Source organism: Scyliorhinus canicula, chromosome 13 (genome assembly GCF_902713615.1).
Source record: "Scyliorhinus canicula chromosome 13, sScyCan1.1, whole genome shotgun sequence".
Taxonomy (NCBI): domain Eukaryota; kingdom Metazoa; phylum Chordata; class Chondrichthyes; order Carcharhiniformes; family Scyliorhinidae; genus Scyliorhinus; species Scyliorhinus canicula.
Window position 1 is genome coordinate 120,636,270 of NC_052158.1, and position 24,360 is coordinate 120,660,629.

Below are 24,360 nucleotides of genomic sequence, written 5' to 3' on the forward strand. Positions count from 1 at the left end.
TCCATCCTCCCCCCGGACTAACGCCTTCCAGTCCTTTGATGCTCTCAGAGCCATCGCCAATCACTCTGTGGCCAAGGTAATCAACAGTGGGGAGAGAGGACATCCCTGCCTACTCCCTCGGTGCAATTTAAAGTAGTCCAAACTCAGCCAATTCATTCAATCGCTATTTCTAACGTTAAATCCTTTTGTTTCAGTAATCTTTCCCTGAGGCACTCATCACTGATACCAAACACTATTTGGTCCCGAATTAAAGAACCATGCAGTGCTGAAAAACTACAAGATTGTGCTAGAATTCTTAAGTCTGTTACAAAGCTATTGAACGATTTCCCTATTTTTTTGCAATCTTTTATGATCGATGAAACATTCAAATGTCTCATTTGTTTGGATCTTACAGTGGTTGTTGAAATTGTTTAAAATAACATCAAATTTAGCTTTGTCCTAACCAGCAGAATATTAAAAGGAGTTGTAAATTTCTATTGCGTGTTGACCAGCTTGAGCTTTGTCCATTGAGGCGTTTGCTTTCGAAGGTTTTGTTTGCTGTGATGCTTCTCGAGTCAAATAGCTGCTAAGGTTTTCTTCTTTTTCTGATCGGTCTATATCACTCTAGTTAGGTTACTGAAGCCAAAACCTGGTACCATGTTATATTACTTGTTTGTAATACGTCGTTACTCTTTGCTTTACTTCCAGAATGGCCTGATGGTTAGATTTCAATGAAACTACCAATCTTCAATTCAAAGCAAAATAGTTTTAATGAATAACAAATTAAATATTAATGATGAAATGAGTTTGTTCACTCTTACAGAACTATCACTGATGATAAAGTAAATCAGAATAAGTATTAACTATATTTAACTATAAGTATTAACTATGCTATAACTCTCTCTCTCTAACTGCTGTCCAGTCACTCCTGGTTCGAAGAGGACCAAGATCCTTTCAGATCACATATTTATACATGAATCTAGTGCTGCCATCTAGTGGTTGTCTTACACTATGTTAACTCTTTATATACCAGCATGTATATATATCACTACAAGTTAAGCAACTAATAGGAAGAGGAAACTCCATGAACATCCACATCTTCAGTGATAGTGAAGCCCAGTACGTGAGTGCAAAAGAGATGCGCTGCTGACAGTACTATCAAATGGAACTTAGTCCAAGGAACCCCAGCAAAGTCGAAATCATTGGGAGAGGGGGGAAACCCTCCACTGCTTGATTTCATACCTGGAAGATGGATGTGGTTGTTGGAGGCAAATCATCTCAGCTTCAGGATATCACTGTGGGAGTTATCCTAGGACGTGCCCTAGGCCCAACCACCTTCAATTGCTTCATCTGCTTCATCCTCTCTTCTATCATAAGGTAAAAAGTGGGGGAATTCTCCGATGGTTGCATGGTGTTCAGTATCATTTGCAACTCTTCATACTGAAGTAGTCTGTACCCACATTCAAGCTTGGGCTGATAAATGACCAATAGTATCCACGCTACAAAAGTGCCATGCATCTCCAACAAGAGAGAATCGAACCATCTACCCTTGCCATTCAACATCACCGAATTTCCTGACGTCACTATGCTGGACATCACTATTGACTGGAAACTGAACTGGACCGGCCACTGTGGCTGCAAGAGCAGGTCAGGGGCTGAATGAATAACTCACCTTCTGATGCCCCAAAGCCTGTCCACCATCTACAAGGCACAAGTCATGGGTATGATGGAGTGCTCTTCATTTGACTGGATGACTTCAAAAACACACCAGGGGAATGACACCATCCAAGACAAAGCAGCTCACTTGATCAGCATCCCATCCACCACTTTAACCATTCACTTCTTCCAGTACCAATGCACTGTGGCAGCAACTTGTCAATATTCCATCAACAGCACGTCCCAAGTCATACATCATTCTGACGTATAAATATATCACCGTTCCTGGGTTATAATCCTGGAATTCCCTACCTAACATCACTGTGGTGTACCTACACAGGGACTGCAGCAATTCAAAAAAGCAGCTCACCACTACCTTCAAAAGGGCAAATAGGGATGGTAGATAAGTATTGACATTTCCAGTGATCCTCAGATCCCAAGAATGAATTGTTTAAAAATTAACAGCTTTATCATTGCTGAAATCCCCATCATCAGCACCCTAGAATCTCCATTGACCAGAAACCTAACCCTTCTGAACAGTTAACCACATTCTCAAGGTTATTTCAGGATGGAAATTAATGCTTGCCTTGACAGCAATACCCACACAAATATAAAAAGAGCAAGAAAATAGATTTTGATGAGTACTCTCAAAAGTTGGAAGGCCAAATTAAGCAGGAATAATTTGAGAAGCAATTAACACCAGTTAAATCATTAGGAAAGGATGAGAAGTGTTAATATTACTTGCTGCCTGTTTTAATCTACCAACATTTAGAGACAGCAAAGTGGGGTCTGTAACAGCATGGAACAGGCCATCTGTGTTGTCTGATATATCGCTGTTGGGACATTGACACTGGAGGATAGAATTCAGCGAAGTGAACTAAAAATAATTCAGGTGCATTGACTATTTGCTAAGAATATTACACTGTTAAAACCAGTCACTCTTGAGTTACTCAAGTTCAATTGATTAATAAAGCTTCATATTTAATATTGTGTTTATCTAATTAGTAAAAATCTAATTGCTTTAAGCTACCATTAGTAAGGGACAAGCTCTTAGCTCGTAATTAAAGATTTGTTAAGAGTAAATCTTCATTTAAGATAGAGGCTTTAAATTAGTTCAAAACTTTGTTGAAGCTTGTTTAAATTTTTACTTGCTTTATAATTTTGCATTAATTTAAACTTGCTATAGAAAAAATCTAGTCAAAATTACATTTGTTGCAATGAGCTGCAGCATATGGTTACAGTATGGTATGAAATACGTGCTTGGGAAATAGTTAACCAGCTTGAAAATCAGGTCATAATTTTTTAACAACTTTATTTCAAATACTTGCAAAAACATTGGCTTGTAACTAAATGTGCCTTTAATCTTCTAGAATAGAAGATAGTTGCGCAAGAGAACAGCTAATTAGAATTAGTCTCAAGCCACGAGCCAATAAGCTTCACCGGTAAGATTTCCTCAGCGTATTGGCTGGTGTCATGAGGCTAATACATGACCTTGAGTAAGGTACTGAGGAATCACATGACTGTGGAGCATTGCAATTATTTCCCTCAAACAGGTCCACTAAATGAGGACATAAGCTTTGAGTGCAATCAATGACTTACCAATATTGTGACTGTGATTGTTGTGGATCCTGGACTGTGCCTTTTAATGTTGTCCGGATTTCTGAAGGAGAAATGAAGTCCTACTTCCACTTTGTACAAATGTGTCGACATTTGGAGGGCAAAAAACAGAAAAGTATGTATTAAACAATTGATTATGATTTAATGAAAACTCTTACTCTTTATGGTATACTTTAGATTAATTAAAGCTAAATAAATAGTCCAATAAAGATCTTGTATTATACATTATGCAGAAGAGTAGAGATGAAAACTGGAGTTCATATAACATGCTGTGTTTGTACGTTTGAAATGTAAAGTGAGATGAATAGTTAAAGGATGATTTTTATATTTATGCAGAGTTTGAAGGTATAGGTTGCATGGAAAAATGAATTATTAATGCATACACGTTAAACCTGTTCAGTATGTTGCAGTATAAGTTGTAGTAGTGTAATGTTGATAATTAAGTTTCGTTTTGAATTACTTATTAGCCCCAATTATTTTGGGCAGTCATAAAATTGGATTTGAATTGTGACAGCTTGTACTTCCGTTGTCAAGCAGATTAACTCCCATCAATAGTATTTACAAATAACGAACCAGACAGGATTTAAAGAAGCTTCTGTTTTATCTGTAGGTGAATGATGGATTAATCTGTTTAGATACACGCAATAGTAATAGCACCAGAAGCCAATAGCTCTTTGATCTTGGGTTCTGTCATATCACTGAAGTAATTGCTGATGCTTCTAATACCTTGAATGTGAGATCCAGGGGCTGGATTCTCCCCTACCTGGCAGGGCAGGGGGTCCTGGCGGGATGGAGTGGTGTGAACCATTCCGGAGTCGGGCCGCCCCAAAGGTGCGGATTACTCTGCACCTTTATGAAATGAAAATGAAAATCGCTTATTGTCACGAGTAGGCTTCAATGAAGTTACTGTGAAAAGCCCCTAGTCGCCACATTCCGGCGCCTGTCCGGGGAGGCTGGTATGGAAATTTAGGGGCTAAGCCCTCACCTTGAGGGGCTCGGCCTGCGCCGGAGTGGCTCCCGTCCCGCCGGCTGGCGTGGAAGGCTTTTGGCGCCACACCAGCCGGGGCCGAAGGGACTTCACCGGCTGGCGGAGGTCCGCGTATACGCGGGAGCGTCAGCGGCTGCTGACGTCATCCCCACGCATGTGCAGGGGAGGGGGTCACTTCCGCATCGGCCATCGCGTAGTCTATGGCCGACTCGGAAGGAAAAGAGTGCCCCCACGGCACAGGCTGGCCCGCAGATCGGTGAGCCCTGATCGCGGGCCTGCCACTGTGGGGGCACCCCCCAGGGCCAGAACCCCCCCCCCCCACCCCCACAGGACCCCGGAGCCCGCCTGCGTCACCAGTCCCGCCGGTGAGGGAGGTGGTTTGATTCACGCCGGCGGGACCAATATTACAGCAGCGGGTGGGGGAGGGGGGAGGGGGGGAAGGGCGACCAGTGCGCCGCGATTCCCGCTCCTGCCGAATATCCGGTGCTGGAGACTTCGGGAGACAGCAGGGGCAGGATTCATGCCGGCCCCCGGCGGTTCTCCGACCCGGTGGGGGGTGGGAGAATCCAGCCCCAGATTTGTAATGTCACCGGAGATAGTGCCATGGAAGCCGAATACGCTCCTAGTGGAACAAAAACAGAAAATACTGGACAATCGCAGCAGGTCCAACTGCATCTGTGGAGAGAAAAGGGAGCTAACGTTTCGAATCTGGATGACTCTTTGTCATTTGACCTGCTGAGATTGTCCAGTATTTTCTTATTTTGTTTCAGATTCCAGCATCCGCAGTAATTTGCTTTTATGCTCCCTGTGGGGATTATTGTGCCTGGTGTGGTCCCAGCATGGTGAGAAGGTTGCTCGTGTTGCTCCCCTTGCATGGACCAGAAGCACTGATCCGGTGCTATCATGAAGTCACACAGCACCTAGCAACTTTCAAAATTTGGTGGCATAGGTTCCTTGTAGATATTTGCTTGTCACTCACCAAAGAACAAGCTTTCAGCTGCAATGGGAGTCTAGTAGGGGGCCAAATTGCCAGTAAGGTATTTTGGAATGACCTGCTATTGCAAAGTCACTGGGAGTAGAGTAGGGTGACTTTGGAGGTGTGTAGTGAGTTCCTGGATTTAGCAAGGAGGGTTACTGCATTCGCACAAGAAGGGTCGGAGATTTAGTGATCTGTTCACATAAAAATGTGACCAGATACACCGCTAGGGCCTCCCATACTGTGTCTGTCAATCTGCTGCGAATTGGAAATACAAACAGAAGACGAAAAATCCTGGCAGTAAAATCTTCTGGTATAGGAGGCGGCCATTCGGCCTGCTGTGTCTACGCCGGGTCTTTGAAAGAACTATTCAATTGCCGCAATAGATCAGCAACAGTCTCTTTCAATTCAGTGCAGCTTCTCTTTAAGTGAATAGATTGCTTTTTAGATCATTCAATGCTACCTGCACCACATGCTTTAAGAACATACTGCTTGCCAGCCCTTCACCCCATGCCCCTGCACCTAACACTGAGGCAGCTTGCAATATGGGAGCCCATCAATCAGGTAAATGGGAAGGTAGTACCAAACGTCCTGTGCTGTCTACCTTCTGTTAATTAGACGTGAGCACTTTGTAAATTGCAGCAAATTCCCATACCAAAATGTGGTGTAGACTAATTTCTAGATCCTTGCCTTTCTCTTGACTCTCCACTGTATATGATTTGTCAAGCTGCTTGACTTGCATTTAATATTGGACAAACAGAAACTCCACTAACTAAATATTAGGAAGAACAAAGCCATTGTCTTAATTCCCTGCCACTAACTTGGTTACCTCGATTCCCGAACTACTGCTTGCGGCTGTACCTGATTGTTTGCAATGTTGGTCTCCTATTTTACACTGAGTAGACTTTCTGAATTCTTATCATCTCCAGCAGCAACACTGCTTCCGCCTTTGCAACAACACTCATCTCCACCCTCTCCTTCAGCTCATCTGCTCCTGAAACCCTCATCCATGTTTTTATTACATCCAGCCCTGAACATTCTAATACTGAAGCAAAATACTATTGATGCTGGGAATCTGAAACAAAAACAGGAAATGAAAAATCCTGGCAGTAAAATCTTAAGGCACACAAGGAGGCTACTCGGCCAGCTGTCTCTGTGCTGGCTCTTTGAAATAACTATTCAATTTAGTACTTTTCCCATAACCTGACAAATTAGTTTTCTTTAAGTACATGTCCAATTATCTTTTAAAAGTTCTTATGGAATCTGATTCCACCACACTTTCAGCTAATGTGTTTTGGGTATTAACAACTCTTGTGTGAAGTAATTTCTGTTCACTTCCCCTCTGGTACATTTTCAGTTATTTTAAATCAATGACCTCTGGTTAACAACTCACTTGACAAAGATAATGGGCTGGAATCTCAGCTTCCCCAGCCGTGTGCTTCTCATGGCTGGATTCTATCTTCCCGCGGCTTGTCAATGGAATTTCCCATTGTAACCACCCCAGGATGCTGGCAAACCCCCTGGCGGGGTGTGACAAGCCGTGGGAAAAGTGAATCCCGACGACAGAGAATTCTGGCCAATATTTTTTCCCTACTTGCTTTCCCAGAACTCCTCATGATTTTGGAAATCTTTATTAAGTTTCATCTTAATCTTTTGTGCTTCAGGGCGAACAATCCCAGCTTCTCCAACCTCTCCATATAACTCAAGTCCCTTATCCCTGATATCATTGTGGTAAACTTCCTCTATGCCCTCAAGGCCTTGACATCTTCCTTAAAGTGTGGTGCCCAGAACTCTACACAGCTGAGACTTAACCAGTGATTTTTAAAGGTTTAACCTGACTTGCTTTGTCTTTAATGCCCCTATTTATAAATCTAAAGATCCCATACACTTTCTTAACTATCTTCTAAACTTGACCTTCTATACTTAAGGAATTGTGAATATGCACCCCAAACCCCTCTGCTCTTGCACCCCCTAAATGTAGTCTCTCTCTATGTTGTTTATTCCAAAGTGCAATACTTAACAATTAGTCACATTAAATTGCATCTACCATATTTCTGACGATTTCAACAATCTTCCAGAAATATGTTCGCCTGTTCACTACTTGCTATTTTTCCAAGTTTTGTAATAAACCCAAACTTGAAAATTGTTCTCATTATGCTAAGTCAAGGTCAGTTAAGTATAAGAAAAAAACAATGCCCCCCAATACCCTGGGGGAATCTCACTGCACACTTCCCTCCAGTCAGAAAAACAATTTGTAAGACGGTGATTGTATGATTTGACAATGATGGAAATTGTATCAAGAATATCAAGCTTTGGCGAATGGAATCTATGCAGAGGAAATGTTGTGCTTGGCTCTATCAGTAATACATGCCATGGACCATAACTGTGAGGATGGCAATATCTTCCATTGTCACAAAGTGAGTGCAATACTTTACCTGTAACCGAAATAGAGAATTAGCAATAAGGGAAGGATGAGGATTGGTTCTGTTGGCATTTCTTTTAAATATTAATGCTGCTAGTGTTAGGGTAACACTGTAGATAAAAAGGCACAACTGGGTTTGGCCCAACTTCTCCCAGACTCCATTTGGTAAGTTTGCATCTTTATCCTACTTGCCTTGCAACCCAACCAGTAGCAATACTGTTGATTTCTCGTAGTAGAAATTCTCCTTTTTGGAGTTCCAAAAATGCAGACACCCGTGTAATAGGCAGCAGAAAATGTTACCATCAGTCAAAATATTGGGCTGAACCAACACTGGGGAGTGGTTCCATTCTTCATTGTTCCATTATCCACTTTATACCTACACATTCATCAATCTGTGCCCTTGTAAACATACAATGGCTCTCATCTCCTAATGCTGTGAACCTTTTACGTGCAAAGAATTATTGATTTTGCACTTGAATGGCCTAGTTTTAATTTGAAAATTGTATAGTTTTATTCATACCAGAGGTATTGTTTTTCTACATCTATCCTATCAAATCCTTTTCCCATTGTAAACACCTTGATCAGATCACTTCGCAATTTCCTGTATTCAAGGGAATACAAGCTAAACTTATTCAGCCTATATTCATAATTTAACCTTCGAAATGCCAGCATACCTCTGGTGAATCTGTGCTACAACCCTTCCTGGGCCAATAGTTTCTTCCTGTCGTGCAGTGCTCAATTATGAATGTAATACTCCAGAATTGGTATTGGAACCTTTGACCACTTTGGACTAGTTCATGGGAATCCCCTTTTCTGTAGTCTCTCCACATCTCTCTCCACATTAAAAACTTCCCAAAATCCATCTTGAAAATGAAATGAAATGAAAATCGCTTATTGTCACAAGTAGGCTTCAAATGAAGTTACTGTGAAAAGCCCCTAGTCGCCACATTCCGGCGCCTGTTCGGGGAGGCTGGTACGGGAATTGAACCGTGCTGCTGGCCTGCCTTGGTCTGCTTTCAAAGCCAGCCATTTAGCTCTGTGCTAAACCAGCCCCTCTTGATCACTTAACTGGTCAAAACAATTAAAGCCATACTAACTAAACCCCAAGTCTATATATGATGTAGCAAAGCAGTGCAAAACTTCTGATGATGATTAACTTAATTTAGCTACATGTCTTGCCTGAAACGCTGGGCTGTTTCCATTCTGGCCAGTTCTACATTATTGAATCAAACCAGAACATTATTGAATAATCATTCAAAATAATACTGCAGTACAAGATTAAATAATTAAATAAAACCGAACAAATTTCTCGTATGTGAACATTTCTCTAAAGGGACAAAAAGAAAAGCAAAACATTAACCAATGTGGCAGCTATTGTAAGAAATACCTTTTTTTTAAAAAAAGGTTTGATGAAGTGAATGGAAATAACGATTAGAAAGATCTAAAATTGCCTGCTGATTCAATAACATCCATTTTATATTATCACAAAAAAATCAAAATTGTACCAAGGACCCGAGAACATAGATATAATCTTCAGGCAAAATGCCATCATATAACACTTTAATTTTATTTACAGTTAAAAAGCAAAATTTATGGTAGTTTCAGAGAGCAGAGAAATAGCTATGGTTATTGTGTAAGAGTTTCTCTGCAATGCAGTTGAAAAGCTGGGAAGTTCAAAATGGAGGCCCTTACAGTGCCTTTGCCGGAGGGAGGGTACAACTACAGAATGACAAATTTGCATATGCAGCCTTCATGGGCAATGTGGATGTAAAAATTTATTGTGGGAACTGATTGATAAGAAATGTGTCGAGATGTAAAATTTTTAATATATTAGTAATTAACCCAAGAACCTTTAATATTCAAATATGAATGGTCATTATGCTTCCTGACATTTTTATGATCTAGTAGTTTCTACAGTTGATTTCTGCTGATGATCCAGCATAATCACTGATTAAAACATCAACTGAAAAGCAAGAAGAACCTTTTAAGGTTAATTGCAGAACTGGAGGAAAATGTGGAGAGGCACTGTTAGGGATATTCTTTATTGTAGTGAGATCAATTTTTCATTTCTGAGTCAGGGTCACATATCTGATCTGTGACGCACTGCAGCCCCTCAGACAATCCCCACTTGTTTGTCTGAACATGTTTTATATCTGTGTTGGGGAAGAGCTCGACTTCGACTTAAACAGTGTGCTGCGGTAGGCCTTAACTCTGTACACCAGGGGAAAACGAGGTGCGTGGACAGTTAAAATTACCCAGGCTATTCCCCCGCTATGGAGCTGCTGGGAGACAAATGTTTCCAATTTTAATCCACTCCACTAAGCAGGCAATATGTACAAAACTGAAGGCAGCATGGTGGTGTTGTGGTTAGCATTGCTGCTTCACAGTGCCGAGGTCCCAGGTTCAAACCTGGCTCTGGGTCACTGTCCGTGTGGAGTTAGCACATTCTCCTGTGTTTGCTTGGGTTTCGCCCCACAACCCAAAGATGTGCAGGGTAGGTCGATTGGCTACACTAGATTTTTGGAAAAAATGAGTTGAGCACTCTAAATTTATCAAAAAACAGAAAATAAAATGTACAAAACTGATTGCTGGTTTAAGGCCCGGATATTAACAAGGGCAGATTACGTAGATGGTGGTATGAGGTATGAGAGAAATGGGGTTGCGTTTTGGACCAGAAAACCACAAGTCCAGCTTTCCCTGAATCTCCACAGAGAATGTCTTTTAGTCCTGATACATTCCCAGCCCATAAGTCAGCCTGATTGACAAGTTTTATTTCCAGTTGTGTTGGGGAGGGGAGATGTCCGCATGATGATATAGGTTTACATACCAGGTTCACAACCATGTTGGAGGGCTGGGAGGGGAGTTGTGTGGCGTGGTGGGATGGTCCAATCCCTAACAATGGAGGTCTTTATATGGGGTGCATGGAGGGTTCTGATGGAAGGTAACTTGGAGGACGGGGAGGAACCCTGTTGTTCCTGGCCTATAAGGATTGCTTACCTTCTCCTCATCTCGCTTCAGCCATTGTTTTCTGAAGTGTGGGTAACTTTACATCCCATGTCTCGCAACTGAATGGAGAGCCATTGGGTGCCCCATATGGCCTCTATTAAGGAAGGCATGCCAAGTTCAGTGCTACTATCGCAGTTAACAGGGCAGTGGGGGACATTCCCCAGGATTAAGGACTCTTGTGGAAGTCACACTCAACAAGAGCTGCTGTGTGACGATACAACCAGGAGGTTGGCAGCTTTACTAAACAGCCGTGAGACCCTCCCGGTGAAGGATCCCCCCCGCCCCCCACCAAGGCGGCCGCTGACTGACTCCGCAGATACCACTGTCCATTCCTGACAGGCAAAACATGGTTAGAACCACGCTGTCGGGAACACAGCCACTTTCCGGCGGAGAATCGCCGCGGGGGCCTCTGTCAATAGCCCCCTACCCGCTCCGCTTAGACCGTGCGCGATTCGTGGCAATTTTCTGGAGACCGCGCCGGATTTCGGTGTCAACGCTCATTCTCTGCCCCTGTCCCGATCGTGATTTTGGCATGGAGGCTCGGAGTATCCCACCCGTGAAGTGCTCACTTCACTACAATTGCCAATCCCCTATTAGCTATAGCCTTCAGCCGCACAGTCAGAGGCCTCCATGGTCAGTGGGAGTTATGGTCATCGGAGCGGCAGACAGGCAGGGGCTAGGGTCTCCCTGGAATGTATACACACAATCCAGAGGTTGGCATGGTTGCCCCCTGCAGAGCCTCCCCCCACGGTGCCGATGCCTCTAGCCCTATACCCCCAACCCCCCATGGCGGACCACCACAGCCCGATTACCCCCCCCCCCCCCCCGGTCGCCCCCCTCCAGCTGCCTCCAAGTACAAGGGCAGCAAGCCTACTGCCCCCGGTTCATTGCCTGTGAGCGAAGATGGCTACTCACTTCCTAGGGTCCCTTCCACCAGGTTCACATATTTCAAAAAGAGTAGTAATTGGTGCCAGCGTGACCACTTGCTGGGGAGGCCACTGAATCATGGGAGGCCATTGGATATTGGGTGGCACCCGTTAATTTTACGGAAATAGGACTTAAATGGTGATTATTGGTTTCTTATCACGCTACGACAGGATCCCGATTTTGCCTACGGGAGCGAGCCAGTTGCATTGCAAATGTTTTGGCACCTGGCGCGATTCTTGTTTTTGGCCTCGCCCGCTCGTGTGCAATGAGGTCACTGAATCGGGCCTCGGTCTCCAAAGGAAAAATTCAGCCCCCAGTCTTTCAAACTCAGATCGTCTGGGACCCAGATATGGCACAAATCTTCAGTGCCTCCTTCTTTATACTCATTAGTTGCATAATCTGTCGTAGGTTCACTCAAGTCATCTCGCCACCCATTCACCTGAGGAAGGAGCAGCGCTCCGAAAGCTAGTGATTTGAAACAAACCTGTTGGTCTTTAACCTGGTGTTGTAAGACTTCTTACGGCACCCATTTACAACTGTTGTCGCTTCCCCCTTTCTGCACCTTACTCCCACTCAGAATCCTTCTCTGGGTTACCAGACCCAATGTAAATAGCTTATTAATTATGGAAAAGATTTATTTATATTTCCAAGTGCTTTCTGTGAAACAAGGTCAAAGATCCTGAAATTTGATGAACTGTAAATATGAGAATGTGCACAAATATAGAGTGTTGCAGAGTCACTTTGCATTGTTATAGCAACTATATAATGTGAATTCACGAATATTAATTATTTAGTCACTTTGAAGCCTTGTGCCAAAACGAAATATGTTTCCAACCATTATCTTTCATTGATTTATTATATATGCTGGGACTATGCGCCTGTATTTGCCGTGGGTGGAAATCTCATTTAAATAGGTTAGAATATCCTTAAAGGGCTTCACCGCTGTATTGTTCACCCACATTGGGATGTCCCTCCCTTGCCAATGTGATGTGATTTCAGTAAGGGAACCAGGTGAAGGGAACCCGGCTAGGACGCACAGGTAAGTATAGCCCTCGGGGGAGAGGGACATTCCAGGGTAGTGCCAGGTGGTGGTGCCAAGGGGCCCACTTTGGGGACCTCCACAGGGGTGAAGGGGTTTTGTTTGTCTGTGGAGAGGGGTTGCCCATTTGTGGGCCGTTGCTCGTATACATGTGAGAGAGGGAGCTGGCTGTGTGAGAGGGGTCTGTGTGTGTGTGTGTGTGTGTGTGTGTGTGGCAGAGGGGGCTTTGTCTCTATCTGTTATTGGAGATTGGGATGTCTTTTGAGCAAGGGATTCCCGGCGATGCCAGTTTTTTCATGCACCGACTCACCAGCATGAAGACCACGTCCCTTTTTTTGTACCAAGTGCTGTATTATCTGGCGAGAAATGCCATTTGTGCAGCCGTTGAGCTGCACACCTGTTTTCTTGCCTGAGGCAGTACATGGTGCAAAAATAGAACATAGAACATAGAACAGTACAGCACAGATCAGGCCCTTCGGCCCTCGATGTTGTGCCGAGCAATGATCACCCTACTCAAACCCACGTATCCACCCTATACCCGTAACCCAACAACCCCCCCCCCTTAACCTTACTTTTTAGGACACTACGGGCAATTTAGCATGGCAATCCACCTAACCCGCACATCTTTGGACTGTGGGAGGAAACTGGAGCACCCGGAGGAAACCCACGCACACACGGGGGGGACGTGCAGACTCCGCACAGACAGTGACCCAGCCGGGAATCGAACCTGGGACCCTGGAGCTGTGAAGCATTTATGCTAACCACCATGCTACCGTGCTGCCCTAAAAAATGATAACATTTCACCCATAATGTGTTGTTCCCCAGAACTGTAATCTCTGAGTTTAATGTTTTTATTATATGTCCGGACAGGAGCCCACACCAAGCCAAACAGGTTGAGTCAAAGGAAAAAGGTTTAATGCAACAAAACAAGAGTACAGAGCAGTCACTCTACTACAGGAGCCAGCTCACAGTTCATGGCACTTGGGTTTTATACTGGATGTGGAAGGGAGCGCCCTGCCCCTCAGTGTGGGGGGAGGGTGTATTCCCCATAGGTTGGGAATATCAACCCACCAATCTCATTCGTGTCCTATGACCTGTTTAAGGGCAGGTTATGACAGTTTTCTTGTACAAAATTCTGATTTGTGGCTACTATGTTTTCTGTGGGTAGGACAAAACTCAAGACTGTAATTTAAAATTGAAAGAATTCAAAGTGGCAGTGGTTACATTTAATGAAGTCCAGCTTTAAATCTCAGACATCACCAAAGAAGGTTGGTAAGTATGATACTTCGATTCAACTTCAACTGGAAATGCAGTAGTCAAACCTGTGGGCATCATCTTCTTAAAATAAAAAATATATACCAGCTTTCCTTTTAAAATGTGCTGTGCGTGTTAACATTAAAACCTTGGCTGAAGGACGGTTGAAAAAGCCATCCTGTGCCAGAAGAGTAGCAACGTGTGGTTTTGCATCCATGATTAACATTCCAAATTGGACATCTGGTTTAGCTTGTTGAAAATGTGGAATGGAGAGCGAACAAAGGAAGAGGCTCCAACGCACAATTGTCTGCAAGTAACAGTGCATTATTGGAAGAGACTGGAGTACACTCAACGTGGGACGGTTGGGATAGACTTTTTTTTAATGTGAAAGAGGCTACAATGTGCTTTTTAGTATTTGTAACCCTTTATTGAAGTGACAGTAATTTTTGCACCAGTTTGGTTATAAGTAATATGTAGAGGAACCATGCCTTCATTAGAATAAAAATTGTGGACTTTTATTTGGTAAAGGAGGATTCTGTCATTTTGCACTCTCTTCTTGCTCAAAGAGAATAAACAGATATACAAATGGAAGTTTGAGCAGCTAGTCAGGAATATCAGCCTGCCCGCTTCCCTGCCTTAACTAATTGACATGCCAATTAACAATATGTGCATGTCATGGATTTTTAGAACACTAATTAACCCGAAGCTTGTCCATGCCCCAGAATAAAGCAAGACGCAAAATGTAGTATTTTTTGACTCCAGGTTGCAATATTTATGTCATCACAGGACAAAAACCATTTTAGAACTGTAAGCATTGAGCTGGGTCATGCATGACCAAAAGATCATAAGGAATGGAAGCAGGAGTAGGCAAATCAGCCCCTCGAGCCTTCTAAACCATTCAGTTTCTCTTATTGGGGGGTCTCTGCTGGGGGTCTATCTGATGGGGGTCTCTGGTGGGGGCTCCGTGGGGGAGGTTGGATTACTCTCATACTGTGTGAGAGGTGGACCCAGAAAATCCCATGGTAGGGGGAATCGCATTGCGAACGGAAGGGGGACCCAGTCTCGGACCTCGCTATTGGGCTGCCTGCTCAAAATGGTGGCCCAATAGCAGGATTCGCAAGGAGATCCCTTACAATCCCTGCCATGCATAAATTTGCATGGCAAGGCTTAGGGAATCACCTCTGGATTTGTGCGCCCAGCACGAGCCCAAATCAGCGGCAATTCAGCTCTGACTGCAAAAACAGGGTGCCAAAAGAGATCCAAGTCCCCAAATGAGCGCATTTAGCCGCTTGTTTCCCGCACTCGCAGTGCCGAGAAACACATGGCTATTCAACGCGACTCGCATTGCATGAGGGGCCTGAACAGGGAACGCACGGCTGAGGCTGCATGTAGCCCTGTTTTGTACAATGGGAACACCCTATTGTAGCAAGAGATCAGGTCACCATTTTTAAATGGCAAGGAGGACCCGCGGATGGTTGCCTCCCCCCCCCCCTACCAGCTCCGATACCACCCCTCCCCCAGCCATGATACCCTCAAGCCCCCATGGCAGACAACCACAATCAGGGCACCCTTCCCTGTCACCCCCTCCCCCAACCCCTCTCCGAGCACAGAGGCAGCAAGCCCAGTGCCTCCAGGCTCATTGCCTGTGAGGGAAGATGGGTACTCAGCTCCCGGGGTCCCCGCAGCAGCCCTTCAGCCAGGTTCACATTTTTCAACAGGAGTACTAATCGGCAGCAGCCTGACCACTTGCAGGAGAGGCCGCTGGATCGCGGGAGGCTGTTGGATATTGGGTGGCTTCCATTAATTGCATGGAAATAGGGCTTAAGTGTTGATTATTGGTTTCTCACCATGCTAAGGCGGGATCCCATTTCGGAGTGGGCCGTTTATCTTGCAAACGGTTTGGTGACCATTTGCGGTTCTCATTTTCTGACTCTCCCTCTTGAATGCAACAAGGCCACTGAATCGCACCCATAGTCTCCGAAATGGAGAATCCAGCCCCCCCCCCCCCCCCCCCGAGCACAGGGGCAGCGAGCCCAGTGCACCCAGGCATCCCAATCTCCGAGGTTCCTGAAATAATCCCTGACTTTCCCCCCCAGCCTGAATGCAACCCCAGGAGTACCTAAAGGGAATGCACCTGGGGGACTCCAACCCCCTGGGAGACCCCTACCAGTGCTGTTCCGTCTGGTCCTCGTTTGTTGGGACCAGTGCTGAATGGCGCTCGCCAATGCTCCCAAAGCCCCAGGTACCTCAGGAATCTGCACATTAGGGTGAGGCTAACTGCCTCACTCGAATATGTAGATTTGCTAAAAAGGGATCCTGCCCATTGTGGACTGGATTCACATTGCGACGTCTCGAGGGATTGGATTGATTCCCGCGAGGCATTGTGAGCTGGGGGGATCGCGGGAGCGTAGTCTCCCGGCGTTCAGCGGCCATGCTGCACTGCAGCGAGCTGCTTATTGGGTGCAGCGTAGCCATTGGGTCACGCCCATCGTCTTCCAAACGGCGAAACCTACCCCTGATTTGTGATTCTATAGAATGGACAGGCAGAAATTGAGAAAAAGAATGTTATGGTTGGAGTTAGGGGGAGGAGAACAACAATAATAAGATTGTTGCTGTGGCATTCTATCAACTATGTAATGGGATATTCTAGTTGCTCACAAACAACAGGAGTAATGGACTGGAATTTTAAAACAGATTGTCATCAGTCAATTGGGCAATAAAGTTGAAATCATGAACTTTGAAGCAATTAAAAAAAACAAGTTCTGTTGGGGATTGGATATAATCAAATTGCTAAATTCTCGATTTTTACTTATTGCCAAGAGTTTTCTTCCTCACAAATGTCCAGATTACATTGGGATTTTATTTGTACATATGTGTCAATTCGCTTCTCTCAGGCATAGCAAATCGATTTTTCGTTATTTTGGGGCTTGACTGGCGCTCTTTATAATATTACGCATGGCCTGTCTGATGACCGCTCCTTTAAGAAGTGCTGTACATTAATGGCTCAGCACCCCACCACAAAGTGGTTCTTTTATTCCCTTGTTTAGCCTGAGCTGATTACTACTTGGAAAGCAACTAGACTCAGTTAGTCACAGACCGTTGCTCTGTGTCGTCTTGAAAAAGAGACAGCGAAATGTGAACTTTTTGGATGAAAATCTGGGGAAGACGAACAACGAAACATGTTATCAGTTTACAGAAGAGATTCGGGAGTTTTTAACTTTTGGAAACCATCTAGGTTTGTATTTATTTAAATACAATTTTGAGCAGAAGGAAAAGGAGATTTAAACACTGAATCAGTTAAACTGCTGCGTCATACTTGACTCAATTTCATGTGTGAGGTTATGCCATTCAGCAAGTTATTGACTCTGTTTTCGGTGAAGAAAATTGAAAATTCATAACAACTGGATTATTTTTTTGCAAATGTTAAATAATTTTTCAAAAGTCTAACTCAGATGTAAATCTTTCATTGTATATATTTATGTCAATTTCCATTTCAGAGTAAGTAATTTAATTGGCTCAAATCTTGCACTCAGTGGTGATGGAACATCACTGTTTACCTGGTGTACCAGTGCCCACAGACGTTTTGAGCGCTAGCCAGAAGAGATTACAACTGACCCACTGCCTGTCTCAGTATCGCAATTTTACTACTAACCCACTGCCTGGCTCAGTATCGCAACTTTCCTACTAATCCACTGTCTGACTCAGTATCGCGACTTTACTACTAACCCACTGCCTGTCTCAGTATGGCGACTTTATTACTAATCCACTGCCTGTCTCAGTATCGCGACTTTACTACTAATCCACTGCCTGTCTCAGTATCGCGACTTTACTACTAATCCACTGCCTGTCTCAGTATCGCGACTTTACTACTAATCCACTGCCTGTCTCAGTATCGCGACTTTACTACTAACCCACTGCCTGTCTCAGTATCGCGACTTTACTACTAATCCACTGCCTGTCTCAGTATCGCGACTTTACTACTAACCCACTGCCTGTCTCAGTATCGCGACTTTACTACTAATCCACTGCCTGTCTCAGTATCGCGGCTTTACTACTAACCCACTGCCTGTCTCAGTATCGCGACTTTACTACTAACCCACTGCCTGTCTCAGTATCGCGACTTTACTACTAACCCACTGCCTGTCTCAGTATCGCGACTTTCCTACTAACCCACTGCCTGTCTCAGTATCGCGACTTTCCTACTAACCCACTGCCTCTCTCAGTATCCCGACTTTACTACTAATCCACTGCCTGTCTCAGTATCCCGACTTTACTACTAATCCACTGCCTGTCTCAGTATCGCGACTTTACTACTAACCCACTGCCTGTCTTAGTATCTCGACTTTACTACTAACCCACTGCCTGTCTCAGTATCGCGTCTTTCCTACTTATCCACTGCCTGTCTCAGTATCGCGACTTTACTACTAACCCACTGCCTGTCTTAGTATCTCGACTTTACTACTAACCCACTGCCTGTCTCAGTATCGCGTCTTTCCTACTTATCCACTGCCTGTCTCAGTATCGCGTCTTTCCTACTTATCCACTGCCTGACTCAGTATCCCGACTTTACTACTAACCCACTGCCTGTCTCAGTATTGCGACTTTATTACTAACCCACTGCCCGTCTCAGTATCGCGACTTTACTACTAACCCACTGCCTGTCTCAGTATCGCGACTTTACTACTAACCCACTGCCTGTCTCAGTATCGCGACTTTACTACTAACCCACTTCCTTTCTCAGTATCGCGACTTTACTACTAATCCACTGCCTTTCTCAGTATCGCGACTTTATTACTAACCAACTGCCCGTCTCAGTATCGCGACTTTACTACTAGCCCACTGCCTGTCTCAGTATCGCGACTTTACTACTAATCCACTGCCTGTCTCAGTATCGCGACTTTACTACTAACCCACTGCCTGTCTCAGTATCGCGACTTTGCTACTAACCCACTGCCTGTCTCAGTATCCCGACTTTACTACTAACCCACTGCCTGTCTCAGTATCGCGACTTGACTACTAATCCACTGCCTGTCTCAGTATCGCGACTTTACTACTAATCCACTGCCTGTCTCAGTATCGCGACTTTACTATTAATCCACTGCCTGTCTCAGTATCGCGACTTTACTACTAATCCACTGCCTGTCTCAGTATCGCGACTTTACTACTAACCCACTGCCTGTCTCAGTATCGCGACTTTACTACTAACCCACTGCCTGTCTCAGTATCGCGACTTTACTACTAACCCACTGCCTGTCTCAGTATCGCGACTTTACTACTAATCCTCTGCCTGTCTCAGTATCGCGACTTTACTACTAACCCACTGCCTGTCTCAGTATCGCGACTTTACTACTAACCCACTGCCTGTCTCAGTATCGCGACTTTACTACTAATCCACTGCCTGTCTCAGTATCGCGACTTTACTACTAATCCACTGCCTGTCTCAGTATCGCGACTTTACTATTAATCCACTGCCTGTCTCAGTATCGCGACTTTACTACTAATCCACTGCCTGTCTCAGTATCGCGACTTTACTACTAACCCACAGCCTGTCTCAGTATCGCGACTTTACTACTAACCCACTGCCTGTCTCAGTATCGCGACTTTACTACTAACCCACTGCCTGTCTCAGTATCGCGACTTTACTACTAACCCACTGCCTGTCTCAGTATCGCGACTTTACTACTAACCCACTGCCTGTCTCAGTATCCCGACTTTACTACTAACCCACTGCCTGTCTCAGTATCGCGACTTTACTACTAACCCACAGCCTGTCTCAGTATCGCGACTTTACTACTAACCCACTGCCTGTCTCAGTATCGCGACTTTACTACTAACCCACTGCCTGTCTCAGTATCGCGACTTTACTACTAACCCACTGCCTGTCTCAGTATCGCGACTTTACTACTAACCCACTGCCTGTCTCAGTATCCCGACTTTACTACTAACCCACTGCCTGTCTCAGTATCGCGACTTTACTACTAACCCACTGCCTGTCTCAGTATCGCGACTTTACTACTAACACACTGCCTGTCTCAGTATCGCGACTTTACTACTAACACACTGCCTGTCTCAGTATCGCGACTTTACTACTAACACACTGCCTGTCTCAGTATCGCGACTTTACTACTAATCCACTGCCTGTCTCAGTATCGCGACTTTACTACTAACACACTGCCTGTCTCAGTATCGCGACTTTACTACTAACACACTGCCTGTCTCAGTATCGCGACTTTACTACTAACACACTGCCTGTCTCAGTATCGCGACTTTACTACTAATCCACTGCCTGTCTCAGTATCGCGACTTTACTACTAACCCACTGCTTGTCTCAGTATCGCGACTTTAGTACTAACCCACTGCCTGTCTCAGTATCGCGACTTTACTACTAACCCACTGCCTGTCTCAGTATCGCAACTTTACTACTAACCCACTGCCTGTCTCAGCATCGCGACTTTACTACTAACCCACTGCCTGTCTCAGTATCGCGACTTTACTACTAACCCACTGCCCGTCTCAGTATCGCGACTTTACTACTAACCCACTGCCTGTCTCAGTATCGCGACTTTACTACTAACCCACTGCCTGTCTCAGTATCGCGACTTTACTACTAACCCACTGCCCGACTCAATATCGCGACTTTACTACTAACCCACTGCCTGTCTCAGTATCGCGACTTTACTACTAACCCACTGCCTGTCTCAGTATCGCGACTTTACTACTAACCCACTGCCTGTCTCAGTATCGCGTCTTTCCTACTGATCCACTGCCTGTCTCAGTATCGCGACTTTACTACTAACCCACTGCCTGTTTCAGTATCCCGACTTTACTACTAATCCACTGTCTGACTCAGTATCGCGACTTTACTACTAACCCACTGCCTGTCTCAGTATCGCGACTTTACTACTAACCCACTGCCTCTCTCAGTATCGCAACTTTACTACTAATCCACTGCCTGACTCAGTATCGCGACTTTACTACTAATCCACTGCCTGTCTCAGTATCGCGACTTTACTACTAACCCAATGCCTGTCTCAGTATCGCGACTTTACTACTAATCCACTGGCTGACTCAGTATCGCGACTTTACTACTAACACACTGCCTGTCTCAGTATCGCGACTTTACTACTAAGCCACTGCCTGTCTCAGTGTCCCGACTTTACTACTAACCCACTGCCTGTCTCAGTATCCCGACTTTACTACTAATCCACTGCCTGTCTCAGTATCGCGACTTTACTACTAACCCACTGCCTGTCTCAGTATCGCGACTTTACTACTAACCCACTGCCTGTCTCAGTATCGCGACTTTACTATTAATCCACTGCCTGTCTCAGTATCCCGACTTTACTATTAATCCACTGCCTGTCTCAGTATCCCGACTTTACTACTAATCCACTGCCTGTCTCAGTATCGCGACTTTACTACTAATCCACTGCCTGTCTCAGTATCGCGACTTTACTACTAACCCACTGCCTGTCTCAGTATCGCGACTTTACTATTAATCCACTGCCTGTCTCAGTATCCCGACTTTACTACTAATCCACTGCCTGTCTCAGTATCCCGACTTTACTACTAATCCACTGCCTGTCTCAGTATCGCGACTTTACTACTAACCCACTGCCTGTCTCAGTATCGCGACTTTACTACTAACCCACTGCCTGTCTCAGTATCGCGACTTTACTACTAACCCACTGCCTGTCTCAGTATCGCGACTTTACTACTAATCCACTGCCTGTCTCAGTATCGCGACTTTACTACTAACCCACTGCCTGTCTCAGTATCGCGACTTTACTACTAATCCACTGCCTGTCTCAGTATCGCGACTTTACTACTAACCCACTGCCTGTCTCAGTATCGCGACTTTACTACTAACCCTCTGCCTGTCTCAGTATCGCGACTTTACTACTAATCCACTGCCTGTCTCAGTATCGCGACTTTACTACTAATCCACTGCCTGTCTCAGTATCGCGACTTTACTACTAATCCACTACCTGTCTCAGTATCCCGACTTTACTATTAATCCACTGCCTGTCTCAGTATCGCGGCTTTACTACTAATCCACTGCCTGTCTCAGTATCGCGACTTTACTACTAACCCACTGCCTGTCTCAGTATCGCGACTTTACTACTAATCCACTGCCTGTCTCAGTATCGCGACTTTACTACTGACCCACTGCCTGTCTCAGTATCGCAACTTTGCTACTAACCCACTGCCTGTCTCAGTATCCCGACTTTACTACTACCCCACAGCCTGACTCAGTATCGCGACTTTACTACTAACCCACTGCCTGTCTCATTATCGCAACTTTACTACTAACCCACTGCCTGTCTCAGTATCGCGACTTTATTACTAGCCCACTGCCTGACTCAGTATCGCGACTTTGCTACTAACCCACTGCCTGTCTCAGTATCGCGACTTTACTACTAGCCCACTGCCTGACTCAGTATCGCGACTTTACTACTAATCCACTGCCCGTCTCAGTATCCCGACTTTACTACTAACCCACTGCCTGACTCAGTATCGCGACTTTACTACTAACCCACTGCCTGTCTCAGTATCGCAACTTTACTACTAACCCACCACCTGTCTCAGTATCGCGACTTTACTACTAATCCACTGCCTGTCTCAGTATCGCGTCTTTCCTACTAATCCCCTGCCTGTCTCAGTATCGCGACTTTACTACTAACCCACTGCCTGTCTCAGTATCGCGACTTTACTACTAACCCACTGCCTGTCTCAGTATCCCGACTTTACTACTAACCCACTGCCTGTCTCAGTATCGCGACTTTACTACTAACCCACTGCCTGTCTCAGTATCGCGACTTTAGTACTAACCCACTGCCTGTCTCAGTATCGCGACTTTACTACTAACCCACTGCCTGTCTCAGTATCGCAACTTTACTACTAACCCACTGCCTGTCTCAGTATCGCGACTTTACTACTAACCCACTGCCTGTCTCAGTATCGCGACTTTACTACTAACCCACTGCCTGTCTCAGTATCGCGACTTTACTACTAACCCACTGCCTGTCTCAGTATCGCGACTTTACTACTAACCCACTGCCTGTCTCAGTATCGCGTCTTTCCTACTTATCCACTGCCTGTCTCAGTATCGCGACTTTACTACTAACCCACTGCCTGTTTCAGTATCCCGACTTTACTACTAATCCACTGTCTGACTCAGTATCGCGACTTTACTACTAACCCACTGCCTGTCTCAGTATCGCGACTTTACTACTAACCCACTGCCTGTCTCAGTATCGCAACTTTACTACTAATCCACTGCCTGACTCAGTATCGCGACTTTACTACTAATCCACTGCCTGTCTCAGTATCGCGACTTTACTACTAACCCACTGCCTGTTTCAGTATCCCGACTTTACTACTAATCCACTGTCTGACTCAGTATCGCGACTTTACTACTAACCCACTGCCTGTCTCAGTATCGCGACTTTACTACTAACCCACTGCCTGTCTCAGTATCGCAACTTTACTACTAATCCACTGCCTGTCTCAGTATCGCGACTTTACTACTAACACACTGCCTGTCTCAGTATCGCGACTTTACTACTAACACACTGCCTGTCTCAGTATCGCGACTTTACTACTAACACACTGCCTGTCTCAGTATCGCGACTTTACTACTAATCCACTGCCTGTCTCAGTATCGCGACTTTACTACTAACCCACTGCTTGTCTCAGTATCGCGACTTTAGTACTAACCCACTGCCTGTCTCAGTATCGCGACTTTACTACTAACCCACTGCCTGTCTCAGTATCGCAACTTTACTACTAACCCACTGCCTGTCTCAGCATCGCGACTTTACTACTAACCCACTGCCTGTCTCAGTATCGCGACTTTACTACTAGCCCACTGCCTGTCTCAGTATCGCGACTTTACTACTAACCCACTGCCTGTCTCAGTATCGCGACTTTACTACTAACCCACTGCCCGTCTCAGTATCGCGACTTTACTACTAACCCACTGCCTGTCTCAGTATCGCGACTTTACTACTAACCCACTGCCTGTCTCAGTATCGCGACTTTACTACTAACCCACTGCCCGACTCAATATCGCGACTTTACTACTAACCCACTGCCTGTCTCAGTATCGCGACTTTACTACTAACCCACTGCCTGTCTCAGTATCGCGACTTTACTACTAACCCACTGCCTGTCTCAGTATCGCGTCTTTCCTACTGATCCACTGCCTGTCTCAGTATCGCGACTTTACTACTAACCCACTGCCTGTTTCAGTATCCCGACTTTACTACTAATCCACTGTCTGACTCAGTATCGCGACTTTACTACTAACCCACTGCCTGTCTCAGTATCGCGACTTTACTACTAACCCACTGCCTCTCTCAGTATCGCAACTTTACTACTAATCCACTGCCTGACTCAGTATCGCGACTTTACTACTAATCCACTGCCTGTCTCAGTATCGCGACTTTACTACTAACCCAATGCCTGTCTCAGTATCGCGACTTTACTACTAA

At 45.0% G+C, this 24,360-nt stretch overlaps 1 protein-coding gene across 10 annotated transcripts in view; it reads left to right on the forward strand.

Moving 5' to 3' along the window:
• mcf2l2 (MCF.2 cell line derived transforming sequence-like 2) overlaps nucleotides 1-24,360 on the forward strand; it is a 465,252-nt gene that overhangs the window by 89,301 nt on the left and 351,591 nt on the right. For 6 of the 10 annotated variants that reach the window (XM_038816477.1, XM_038816487.1, XM_038816481.1 and 3 more), the window contains exon 1: nucleotides 3,121-3,367. The exons of 1 other annotated variant lie outside the window; for it this stretch is intronic. In XM_038816477.1, the coding sequence (XP_038672405.1) occupies nucleotides 3,226-3,367 (142 nt within the window). In that variant the 5' untranslated portion in view covers nucleotides 3,121-3,225. Of the gene's footprint in view, nucleotides 1-3,120; nucleotides 3,368-13,778; nucleotides 13,883-24,360 lie in introns of those variants that run through there. 3 more of the 10 variants (XM_038816483.1, XM_038816488.1, XM_038816484.1) reach the window with 3 other exon arrangements.